Source organism: Jatropha curcas, chromosome 10 (assembly GCF_041381405.1).
Source record: "Jatropha curcas cultivar XTBG-Jc1 chromosome 10, XTBG_Jcur_1.0, whole genome shotgun sequence".
NCBI classification, from domain to species: Eukaryota; Viridiplantae; Streptophyta; class Magnoliopsida; order Malpighiales; family Euphorbiaceae; genus Jatropha; species Jatropha curcas.
The window spans coordinates 19,386,003-19,398,807 of NC_143160.1; the positions used below are offsets into that span (position 1 = coordinate 19,386,003).

A 12,805-nucleotide genomic window follows, 5' to 3' on the forward strand; every position below is an offset into this window, starting at 1 on the left:
TTTTTTTTTTTTTTTTTTCTTTTTTTAAATTTTGCAAATATCATTTGAAATTATGGTTCTCTAAGCACAGTCCAAATGCTAGCTAGTTACAAATTTCATGAAATTCGAAGTTTCTGCGAGGTTTAGCTTCACACACAAATACATGCTTCAACTGTATTTGGCTTTATCAGAAGTTGAAAGAGTAGAGGTGAACTGGGTAGAAGGTTAGAACCTATGAGGTGAAAATGGCGATATGGGCTTAGGCTAACCAATGCTAAAAGGTAGGTACTAACCAATTAACTAGCTAGCTTGCCTCTCTTATATGCGTTTAGTGGATTTGATATTTAGCCAATGTGGAGTCCTTAACACTCCTCAAGTGCAGCCTGGACAAGACATCTGGTTGACACTTGAAATCCTCCCCTTGAAATTGAACTGGACTTTTTGCTCTTGAAATTGAATGAGCCTTGCTGGGATTGGACATCCAAATGAGAGCCCAAATTGAAATGCAGCAGCAACACCGGTGAATTGAGGAATAACTGAACCGGGCCAGACTTGCTGCGATACCATATTAGAAGTTGAAAGGCTAACATATTATAAGTTGAAAGGCTAGAGGTGAATTGGGTAAGAGATTAGAACCCATGAAGTGAAATTTGCGATGTGAGTTGGGCTTGGGCCAACCAATACTAAAAGGTTAGTACTAACCAATTAGCTAGCTAGCTTGCCACCCTAATATGCCCTTTGTGGATTATATTTAGTCAATGTGGGATTCTTCACAGACTTCTTGTTAATTGTGATTTTACTACTGTATGTCTGTCCTTAAAGTTCTGTTTTCTCTTGCCACCCCTTTGGGCCAAGAGCAGGAATTACCCTTTTAGTTTTCCATTTTAACAATGTGGTATCCTATAATTAATAATGGACCATGTATGCGCTAAAATCATCAATTTTATACACATTTCACAACTGGCAGGCGAATAGCATTAGCATCTTTTATATGTATGTTAATGTGCAATGAAAGCAAATAAATTAAAAACGTGGCATTGTGACTCTTTCTTCTCTTTCCTTCTCTGTCTCTCTCCAACAGGGTTTGAAATTCTGTATTCTCTATTAATCCCTCTCTATATTTAGTTATGTGCCAACACAATATACCCTATGTCACCTAAAATCATTTTGTACACTCAAATTTTCGTCTTTTGATCGGGACTTGTGGATCCATTGGCCTCCCATATAAAATCATACCACAAAGACCATATCTTGGTTCTTCACTCTTCATCCAGTTACCTTCTGGTAAAAACTCAAATAAGGTCCAATTACTAAGCAAGTACTTTCTGAGCTTATGGGTACAAATACCCAATCTGGCACACCATGAGCAATATGACTGCTTGTAGCTTTCTAAAAACTGGGGTTTATTGCATGGATGGAGATGCTTCTTTTGCAGACAATTTGCTCCCACCTTCAATTCCTTGATATCTGTTACTTCAGTATTGTCATTTGTATGTAGTTAACATTTCTTTTTGATTCTTCCTGTCTTATTTGAGATCACTGCTAATGTTACGGTGCTGTTTTTCTATGTGATCTTTGCTCATGATGAAAGAGAAAAGTTAAAGAAATAAAAGAAGGTTTACAAGAGAGAAAAAAGTTGCTGCTATTTATTATTATTGTTTTATTAGCAAACAATGCCCATGTGGCATCACTTCTTGGCTATAACTCCCTCAATAGTACTTTTAAACATTTAGTACTGTGACTGTAGGATGAGGTGTTAAATGTGAAAAAAATTGATAACTTTAGGTGTATAATAGGTCCTTTTTAAGTACATGGTGTACAAGGGCAAATTTATGCTATGCATTTGGTCCACACCTTTGCTTTAAAGGTCTAAGATTTCATTTTACTTTTTTGTTATTATACTTATATTGGGGTTATTAGTTTCTTTTAATAGTTGTCATGTGTTTTAATTTTGGTTATAGGAGGCTGCAGATTTGAAAAGCAAACTTGAAAGGTGTGAAGCTGAGATTGAAAGTAGTAGGAAAGCAAATGAGCTAAACCTTTTTCCAATCAACAGCTTGACAATAGAAAAGTATGTCTATCTATTAGTCCCTCATTAATTTTCTAGTTTGCATATAAATTTGGTTAAGCAATTGGTTTCTTGAAATATCAATATCTAAAGCTTTATTTGCATGTTCTTGATATAAGCATTTGGGAGATGGTATTTATGATATGCTTTTGGAATCAAAGGATCGATATGGGGGTTAATTTTTCTTTTGCTTTGGTGCAAGTATGCAATTAATTGAGGTGGATGTAAGTTTTTTTATAGAGCCTTATTTTCTAAGTTTTGTTTTGGTATTTGTCATCTTTGTATTAGTGCTTGTGAATTTGCACTTTAATTGGTGATTATCCATGGTTGAACAATTAAACATTTTTATTAGCTGTTCTTTTTTTTTTGGTGTCTATGGAGTCACTCCAGTGGAGTGATTTTATCCTTATGGTGCTGTTGCTCCCTCTCTCTCTCTCTCTCTCTCTCTCTCTCTCTCTCTTTGTGATTTGTTTAATTCTTATGTTGCAGATGGAAGGATCCTTTTGATACTAGTGACATAATTGAGGATAATAACGTTCTTGTGCCTAAAATTCCAGTTGGTGTTTCAGGAACTGCATTAGCAGCTTCTCTGCTTCGTGATGGTTGGAGTGTGAGTTACAAAATTGTGCATGTCGGTCATTTCAGGTTTTTATTAGCGCAGATTTTATTTGTTTATTTACCTTTTTCTTCTTTGTGGTATTAGCTGGCTAAAATGTATGCAAAATACCAAGAAGCTGTTGATGCTCTTCGACATGAACAGTTGGGTAGGAAGGAGTCTGAAGCAATATTACAGCGGGTATTTTTTTACTTGGTGCCTTTATGCATAATTTTTAGGTTATTATTAGGTTAAGTGATTATTAATATCTTGATGCTGTTGTTCTTTTGGAGACCTATGTGAACTTAAGCATTTGTTACAAATTTATCATGTTATACGAAAAATCTCATTGAATATTTGTAATTAGGAGTGAGCAGTATTTGGGTCTGACCTGAAAACCAAACCAAACTGATCCATTCGGTCTGTTTCAGTCAGCTATTTCAAAATTCAGTCATTGATCAATTTGAACTGTTTGGTTTTTGGTTATGGTTTGGTTTTATATATATCTAACTGAGTTTTTTAGGGATTTTTGGTTCAGAATAACCAAACCAAACCCAAAATGAACTGGTTTTGTACTATTTAGGTTTGGGTTCGATTATCATGAAAAAGTATTTGATCAGACTGAACTGAGCTGGTTCGGTTTTGTCTGGTTCAGTTAAACTGATTGCTTACCTATTTATAACCTTTGAATATGTTGACATGGTAGGTACCACAAATAAAAAGTGTTAATTATATTTAAACGGCTTAACTGTCTAGAGTACTATGAACTCTAGGACCTGTTGCAATTATACTCTATTTTGACCTTTTTGAATAGATTGCAACTTTGAGTGTAATTGCACCCCAAAGCCAAAACAAGGTTAACTGAAGCTAACTTAGCAACCAAAAGGATATCTTACTCTGACCCTCTCTCTCACATGCAATCTCACTTCCTTTGCCACTCTCTCTCTCTCTCCCCCTCTTCCTCTTGTGTGAGCAACAAGTTTAGTTTTCCTTTGCAACTCTTATTCTCTCACACACATACTACACTTAATTTCTTTATCCTCTTTTGAAAGCCATAGTTAAAGAATCAATTTTCTTAAACAATGCGTGAGCCTCAACATTTTGTAGATTTGTAAGAAAATTCCACGTTTCAGGACCTGAAATCTTGGTTTACTGGCAACGACAACTCGTCCCTACTCTTTAGTGAATTCATTCCAAACTCTCAGCCCATGCCTCTACCTCTGATTCCACAACTAAAGTTGCTGGCAATGTCGATTGAAAAGTGTAATTCGGACTTCACTGCTTCAGAATCTAGGGTTAGGCAATCGATATAAACGCCTTGATTCCAGGGTTGATTTTGGGCATTTGGCATAAGCAATGGAGAGAGTGAGAGATTGAGGGAGGTCAAGTAAGTTGTTCTTTCTCTTATTCATCAGAAATTCCAGATAGCGTGGAAGAGACAGAAGGAGTGAAAGATTGCAGTAGTTTTTACTTATGCTGTGTTGTTTTGACTTGAGGTTGTGAGTTAACCCAAGCTCAAGATTTTTAGAGTCAATTGCATTCAAAGTTGCAATTTAGGATATCCATGTCAAAAAGTTTTAAATAGGGTGCAACTTCAATAGGTTACAAAGTTTGGGGTATTCTAAGATTAAGCCTATCTAAATATCAAATATTTAAAATTTAAACACTTTTGGTGTAGCGTTTGGAACTAATGTTTAGTGGTTGAGGTCCCAACCATTGGACATAGGGTGCTAGGTAAATGTTGTTTAACATATGGTGTTTAGAGGTTCCTCCAATAGGAATCCTAACTTTTAATTCAACTGATAGTGTTGACATAGAAAAGACATCTCAAGTTGCTCTAATTAAAAAAAACCATATGCATAAATAGATAAAAGCAATATTGTAGATGGCGTTTTTTCATTATTTGTAATGACTGAATATGGTTGTAGTTTATTGTGGAGACCTATAAACAGTGCCATTTTTATTCAGGCAGGTACTGCATGCTTAGAATTTTTTTTAAAAATATTTATATCTTTATATTAAAGTCTGTATAAAATATAATATACTTAATTTATATATATATTATGACAACCAACACCATTTTCATTTAGGTAGGTATTGCATAACAATTTTTTTAATTTTTTTTATGTCTTTATATTAAATCTATATAAAGCATATAATATGCTTGCTTATGCTTTATATATATATATTTACATACGAAGAATACATATGTTTGTTTATATGTACTTTGCATTTTGTTAAATTAATTTTACAAAGTCCAATTAAAAATGAAATACATTTGTGTACGAGAGTATCATTTGTCACATATATAGAAAATTATGACCTTCATTGTTAATTAGCATACTTATTGCAGTTTCAACAACTAAAATTACCAAATACTTAGTAATATATTATTCACTTGCGATTGCAAATTGTTGATTTTACTTGCCAACAACTAATAACTAGCGTTACAAACTAGGGGTGTTCATGGTTCGGATTGAAGCTTCATCCAAACCAAACCTAAGATGGTGGTTTATCAAAATTCAACCGTTGTTTTGGTTTTGCGGTTTCTGGTAGAATATATATTTTATAAATGTGTTTTATATGTGTGAAAAACATTTTCAATTTGCATTGCACACCTTTTTTTAACTTAACAATAAAATAAAAATATATTTGTTTTATTCTTCAATTTTTTATTGATCTATACATTTTAATTCTTCAATAAGTCAATAGCTAAAAGCAATTTATTGATATAGATTTTAAATGTTGATTTATTTCTACATTTATTGCTAAAAAATTATAAAAAACTATTGCTTAATCCATTTATAATTTGTAAGTAATGTGTATTAATATATTTTTAATGAATAATTGTTTAATACTTGGACTTTCCTTAAAATAATTATATAATTTACATGTGGAAATGGTTTACTTATTCACTATAAACAAAGCAACACAAAGGAAATTTTCATTCAAAAATTGAATTGAACCATAATTTCCTTGACCATAATTGAATTAGTATGGTTTTGTTCAGTTTAGGCGGTTTTAACCCCAAAACCATAAAGCTCCGTTGCTAATTTTTGCAAATCAAACCAAACCTCCAGCTATTTAAAATTGTGTTTTTGGATTGGTTTGGGCAGTTTATTAACGTCCCCTATCACCAAAGTCTAACTTCATTTGCTGCATCTGGTGAACCAAACAAGCCCTGAACCTAATATGCTAACATCTGCTTCTCTCTTCCCCATTCTCCCTCTAGCATAACCCACTTGGTCCACCACTTAATTCTCCTATCCAAATCATGTTGACATCGACCCTTAGCTATATCATGTCATCCCTCTTTACCCTTCCCTAACTAGATTGCACATCTATGCTTCTAGGCTAGATCATGCCTCCCACACCCATCCCTTTCCAGATCACCTCTTCCTCATTTCTTCTTGGCTTAAAAAGTGCACCTAGTGAACCTTTCCTTGGCCAGATCAGTTTCTCTTCTATTTTCAATCTCTTCATTGTTGTTTTCTCCAAGATGAAAGAAATATAATAGATAAAGTTTCTTCCTTAACCAAACTATAATATATATTTTGGAAATCTGCAGGTTGTTTTCTGTAATTAACAATAACAATAGTTAAGCCTTAATTCCAACTAATTAGGGTTGGCTGTATGAATCCTTGATAATCTTGAAAATTTCTAACCTTTCTCTTTGACTTTAAGATCTTGAATAGGTCAATTGTCTTTGTTGTTTAGGTCCTATGTGAACTGGAGGAGAAAGCTGGAATCATTTTGGATGAAAGAGGTATTCTTTATGCTCTTGCAGCGTATTTCTGGATGCTTGAATGGGTCATTACTTTGTACAGTTACATGTTATCATTCATAACTGTGTAACTGTGTACAGCTTATTCTTTATGACTCAGAAACTCGAATTGTCCCAAATTAGTTGTGGAAATGTTTTGTTCAATTCCTGCAAAATATTGATAGGGTGCTTGTTTATTTTATTAATTAGCATAAATTATTGAAACGTTTTTTTGGGATTTCGCTCTATTTTTTTGAGGTTCTTCATAATTTTCATTAATTAGTTCTTGTCCTAACTCAGTGGGATTTATTATAGGAATCTTTGTAGCCTCACTTGAGTTTCTCTCTCTTTCTCTCTTTCGCTCTGGTCTGTGTGTTGGTGTGGGGACTATGGCAATCTTTACCTGAATCTGTTGAAATGCCTTAGTTCCTTTGGATAAATTATCAAACAACATATCTGCTAAATATCTGTCCCTCTTAGGGAGATTATTGCATGGGGGAATTCTATTTTTTGGTTATTAATTAATGCCATGCTAAGATCTCCCATTAATGAGAGGCATAATCATTTGCTTTAAACATTGTGGAGAATTCTACTCTCTCATGGATAGGTTGTTTTAAACATTGGTGTAGATATAGAACTGTCTTCTTATTTTTAGCTTGGTCTTTAGATGCTATTTACATTAACATTGCAAGATTGGTCTACAGACATTTGATGAGGAAATTGTTAATGCTTTTCAAGGATTGTTTGGGTGATGTAGAACAGTAAGTTCCCACACCAAAACAAACTTTAATTCAACTAAAAACAGAAGTGTATAAACTATAAAGCCTACAAGCTTATATAGAGAAACTAAAATAGAAAATGGCTAAATAGTCCGAGTCCGACTAAAATATTCGTAAACAACCCTACGAATCGTGTATTTTGTATAATGATGCTGAAATTATGAACCATTGGTTGATATCAGTATTTATGTTATGCGCTGTCTTTACAATGATCGTCTGTCTATTGTGATTATATGCGTACCCCCTCTGTTAGTGATCATATGTGTACTTGACAAAACTGTTGATTATGTAGCTGAGTATGATAGAATGGCTGAGTCATACTCTATCATCAACCAAAAGTTGCAGCACTCCATTTCTGAACAGGCAAATCTAGAGAAAACAATCCAAGAATTGAAGGTTCATATCATCTGAGACTGTTATATATTTTAATCTCTAGCTGTTGTTGATGGTAACTCATTTTTGATTTTATAGGCTGATGTAAAGCGGCGTGAGCGTGAGAACGATTTGGCCCAGAAGGAGATTGTTGATCTTCAGAAACAGGCAATGATTCTACTATTTTGCCCATGTTTTAAATTAAGTTTTTGTAGAGCCTCTAATGCTTGCTTTGTCTTTTATTTTATATCTTTTTTTTATTTTTTTTATTTTTAACATGCACTTCATTTCTTTCCTCCGATAGCTTGGCATTGTTTCAACACCAGCATTGGAGGCTGATTTCATGTAATTGTAGATGAATACATCAGTGACATTGTTATTGGGTTGTTAATAACAGTTTATGCCCTTGATGCTATTAATTATTTTCATGGTTGGTGCATTTCTTATCCCGAGAAATATCATTTTTTTTGTCATAATTATTTCTTGCACCATTGTTTTACCTGATTACCCAAAAAATGTGTTTTTGCAATTTTGTCCAAAATTTATAATTAAAGTAGAATATTATTTTTAATATTCTCTTCTTCTTCTTCTCTCTGTTCCTTGATCCTATCTGCTGCCACAATTGTCCCCCTCTCCTTTACAAAAAATGGAACAGTAGAAGAAGCAAACGCTAATTCCTTGTGTGGAGGAATATGAAGGTTAGACTAGTATTCATGGTCATGAAATCAAGGGGGATAATTCCTAGGAAATTCAAATACCAATAATTGTGTAGAAACCCTAAATAGTACTTCAATTACGAGAGGAGAGCCCAATTGTTCATTCTAAATTACAATCTTAACTTCTAGCTTTTAAAACACAACTTCGACAAGCAGAAGAAGACTCAAGCAATGATAAAATGAAAATAATTCACAGAGGGAACATGATTATGAAATATAGCTATAACATTAAATTGGCACTCATGAAAAGGTTTTTGGCATTCCTTTTATTAAATTTACCACTCAAATGGATTATACTATCCATTTGTATTTTGAAGAGACTGTACACTTTCAAACTTACCATAGTTATTAAAGGTGCGCCTTACTTAAGGCTCACGGGCTTGCGCCTCATTGCACCATTGTTGTGGCTTTGTATTTTTTTTTTCTTGAACAAGTCACCTAGGATTTTCTTTTAATTTAAAGCTGTCCCGCTGACATCTAGTTGCATAAAATAAATAAAAGAAATAGAATGCAACATAGAAACCAGTAACCTGCTTTTCAAGTCAGCCTTCACTCTTCCATCTTGTGCTCACATCCTACAATCTACCTTCTGACCAGCTGCCATTCAAATATGTCTCTCTCAAACCCTCTTTCTATATTTGCCTTCTATTTTCTTTCTATTTTCTTCCTGAACTAGTTTGGATTAAGTCTTAGTTTTGTTGTTATTTTTCTTAATTATAATCCTTTCCATCTTAACTTGAATATCTTAAAACACAATCTGTTGCTGATTTTTCTTTTCTGATTTATGTGTCTTTTCCCATTTTTTTCAGATTTTTTTATTTTTCTTTTTTTTGGATACCTTAAATTATAATTTTTAGATTCATGTGTTAATTTTATTTTTAAAATTTTTGCAATTCGCCTTACTTGGGCATGTGCCTTTGCCTAGAGGCTAGTGTGTAGGCTCCAACATCCCTTTGAGCCTTAGTGCGCCTTGTGGCTTACTTCATTGGTTCGGTCACAAAAGAAAAAGTCAATTTTTTTCTGTGGACTACATAATTAGTAATTGACCAAAACATTCAATTTTTTTTTGATTAAAATTAATGTTGTTCCTTATCATTCTTTATTTATTGATGCTTTAATTAAATGCTTGCTGTGACTTCTCTTCACAATAAATATTAAAGATAATTGAATGTGCAACTTTTATGATTTTCTAATATTTTAATACAAAAATATTTAGTTTCATGTTCATTGGCTTTGTCATGCAAGCTATCCTAATTGGAGCTGAGGATTAAACTGCATTATATTTGTAGATTGTATGCTTCATTAGTTTTTGTTTTTCGAATTGATGCTTGACTAGTTAATTGTTAATGAAACTGGAAAATTAGAGCTTGTGCTTTCTAGTTAGTCTTTTTATTTTGTCCTTGGATTACTTTTTTTATAACGTTAAAAACAAAAGAAAGAAAAACCATAAATTTTTGCTTACATTTTTCATTAGATTAAGAAGTCAACCATATAGATTGTTTCTTTTTGTTCCTTGTTTGAGTCAACATAACGTCAAGTTTGGTTTTGTGAGATCACTTTAAAATATAAAAGGGTAGCATACTCCATCTGAGTGATAAATTTGATAAGAGGAATATTGGAAACCTTTTGGGGAGTGCTAATTGAAATATCGTATGAACCAACCACTTTAATCATCTCTTTAGAGCCTTCTTGTTCATTTTGATATACAATGCAAAGCGTAAATTTCTATCAAATGGCACCCAAGTCCATGGGCAATCAGTTGATGCATAGTAATCAATCTTCAATAATCATCTAGTTCATTATCTGTTATGCCTGCTAGTGGCATCTCTTGATGTTGCAAATGATATTGTAGGTCACAGTTCTTCTCAAGGAGTGTCGTGACATACAACTTCGCTGTGGATCTACTGGGCATGACGAGACTGATGACTATATAGCAGTTCCTGCTGTTGGCATGGATGAGGAATCCGATGCTGAAAAAGTAATTTCAGAACGGCTTGTAAGCTCAGAGTTCTCAGCTGGAATGTTGGCTTACATATCTTACTTTCTGCTTGTAAAGATTTATTAGCAAATTATTCATGTTCGGTTTTGTTGAAACAATGTACAGTTAACTTTCAATGACATAAATGGATTAGTTGAGCAGAATGTGCAGCTTAGGAGCCTCGTGCGTGATCTTACTTACCAGATTGAAAATAAAGAGTTGGAGCTCAAGGTTCTTACCATAACCTTTGTATAGCTTTATTTGGTTGGTGTGCAACTTCTACTTATAGAGAGATTTCTTGATAACTAGCTGAAATTGCAGGAGAAGTTTGAAATGGAGCTGAAAAAACATACTGATGAAGCTGCTTGCAAAGTTGCTGCAGTGTTGCAAAGGGCGGAAGAGCAAGGGCGTATGCTTGAATCACTTCATACCTCTGTAAGTTATGCATCCAAGGAAAACTAAAATTGGGGATTATTTAGATTTGATTCTTAATTATGAAAATCTGACTTTTCTTTTAAGTTTTTAATTTAGGATAAATCAGTTCTAATACTTTTTTAGGATTTCCTTATTATCATTTGGAATATTTTATTAAGTTATTGGCTCCCTGTCCTATTTAATACTCCTTCTATCCACAAATCTAAGTAGTTTTGGAGTACTTTCTTTGTTCACAAATATTTGCCGCTTTGGGAATACAAAGAAGTAATTAATGAACTTTTTCCAATTTTACCCTTATGTAAAGTATTTCTACTATTTTCTAAAACCATCTTTTGTCATTAATTATGTGGGATAAGCTGAATTGAGTCAAATTAATGAGCAAAAAAATGAATTAATTGCTTTCCTAATTACCATATGAAAACCTTAAACGACATATATTTGTGGACGGAGGGAGTATTATTAGAGTTCTCCTCTGTTTGGTATTCATAATCCTAGTAGGATAAATTACATTCCTTTACATTTTTATACATACTATTGAACTAGCTATTTTGCTTAGAGTCCACTTTGGATAAGATACAGTGCCCATTTGGTCATTTAAAATGAGTGGATTTTTGTTTTAAGTTTCAAGTATAAAATCATAAAAAATCATACACGATCACCTCGTATGACTAGCTATTCAAATGGATCCTTAGATTTATTTACAAATGAAAATTTGAGTATTTGATTTGGAAGGCTTGTCAACTCTTCTTTATCCCTATCTTTTCACGCTAATTTCCTTTGTTGCTAAGTACCTTGGATACTACTGTTCATGGCCCCAACAATCTTCAATTTCTTCTTTCTTGTTTTTTCTTATTGTCTGTTGATTTTTGTGTTACTTTAGGAGAATTTTTTTATTCAATCACGCATAGACAATAGGTACAACTCTATTTATACCTAGGGAATCTGTGTAAATTTCTATTCTACCCTTTACACTTGACATTAGGCTAATAGAATAAACAAACTATACAAGAGAACACTCCTCCTCAAGTTGGTGCGTATATATTAAGCATGCCCAACTTGCATACTAGGTTGTGGAAGGCTTTGCCACTTAGCCCCTTTATCTGCTAGTTGATTATCCGATGTCATATGAGTAAGCTTCAAAACACTCTAGTTGATTTTCTCTTTTATGAAGTGTCTTTTAGTCTCTGTGTGCTATTTTTCTATCATGCTGAACCGGATTCTGAGCGATGCTAATAGCTTTCAACTCTTCCATTAACTTTCTCACCCATAACATTTAAGAAACTCCTAGTGCCATGGATCTATACCCGGCTCCTGCACTTGAATGAGCTACTACATTCTGTTTTTTACCCCTCCAAGTGACCAAATTTCCTCCAACAAAGGTGCAAAGGCTGAAGTCGATCTTTGGTCATCTAGAGATCCAGCCCAATGTGCATCAGTATAGGCCTCAATTTTAAGACGGCCATGCTTTGAAAACATTATGCCTCTTCCAGGGGCAGACTTCAGATGCCTCAATATACGGAAGATAGCTTCAAGGTGAGAGTCATGAGGGTCATGCATGTACTAAAGAGGCTAATAGCATATGCAATATTAGGTCTAGTATGTGAGAGATAAATTAACCTTCCAACCAACCTCTGATATTGGCCCAGATCAACTGTCTTCTCAACTCCTGCTTGCAATCTGTGATTGACCTCAATTGGAGAATCACTTGGCTTACATCCCAGTAGACCTGTTTCTTCCAAAAGATCTAGGACATATTTCCTTTGAGTGATGAAAATCCCTTATCGGATTTAGCAACTTCAAAACCAAGAAAGTATTTCAGGCTCCCTAAATCCTTAATCTCAAACTCTTGGGCCAGAAGTTTCTTCATGTGAGCAACTTCTACTTCATCATCTCTTGTTACAACCATATCATCAACATATACAACGAGTAATGTGATCCTACCGTTACAGTGTCTGATAAACAAGTATGATTAGCATTACTCTGAGTGTAACCAAAGGAAATCATGGCCTTACTGAGTCTGTCAAACCATGCCCTAGGTGACTGTTTGAGACCATGTAAAGCCTTCTTTAACTTGCATACCTTTCCTTTGGTTTTTTGACACTCAAAACCTCGGAGGAACG

The 12,805-nt window shown here is 33.9% G+C and overlaps 1 protein-coding gene across 4 annotated transcripts in view; it reads left to right on the forward strand.

Moving 5' to 3' along the window:
* Window positions 1-12,805, forward strand: part of NUA (nuclear pore anchor) — a 55,996-nt gene that overhangs the window by 7,557 nt on the left and 35,634 nt on the right. The window contains exons 9-17 of one of the 4 annotated variants that reach the window (XM_089726570.1): window positions 1,941-2,050; window positions 2,537-2,657; window positions 2,751-2,843; window positions 6,360-6,408; window positions 7,477-7,580; window positions 7,656-7,724; window positions 10,125-10,268; window positions 10,377-10,481; window positions 10,560-10,685. In XM_089726570.1, coding sequence (XP_089582696.1) covers window positions 1,941-2,050; window positions 2,537-2,657; window positions 2,751-2,843; window positions 6,360-6,408; window positions 7,477-7,580; window positions 7,656-7,724; window positions 10,125-10,268; window positions 10,377-10,481; window positions 10,560-10,685 — 921 coding nt within the window. The remainder of the gene's footprint in view (window positions 1-1,940; window positions 2,051-2,536; window positions 2,658-2,750; window positions 2,844-6,359; window positions 6,409-7,476; window positions 7,581-7,655; window positions 7,725-10,124; window positions 10,269-10,376; window positions 10,482-10,559; window positions 10,686-12,805) is intronic. The other 3 variants (XM_089726572.1, XM_089726571.1, XM_089726573.1) reach the window with 3 other exon arrangements.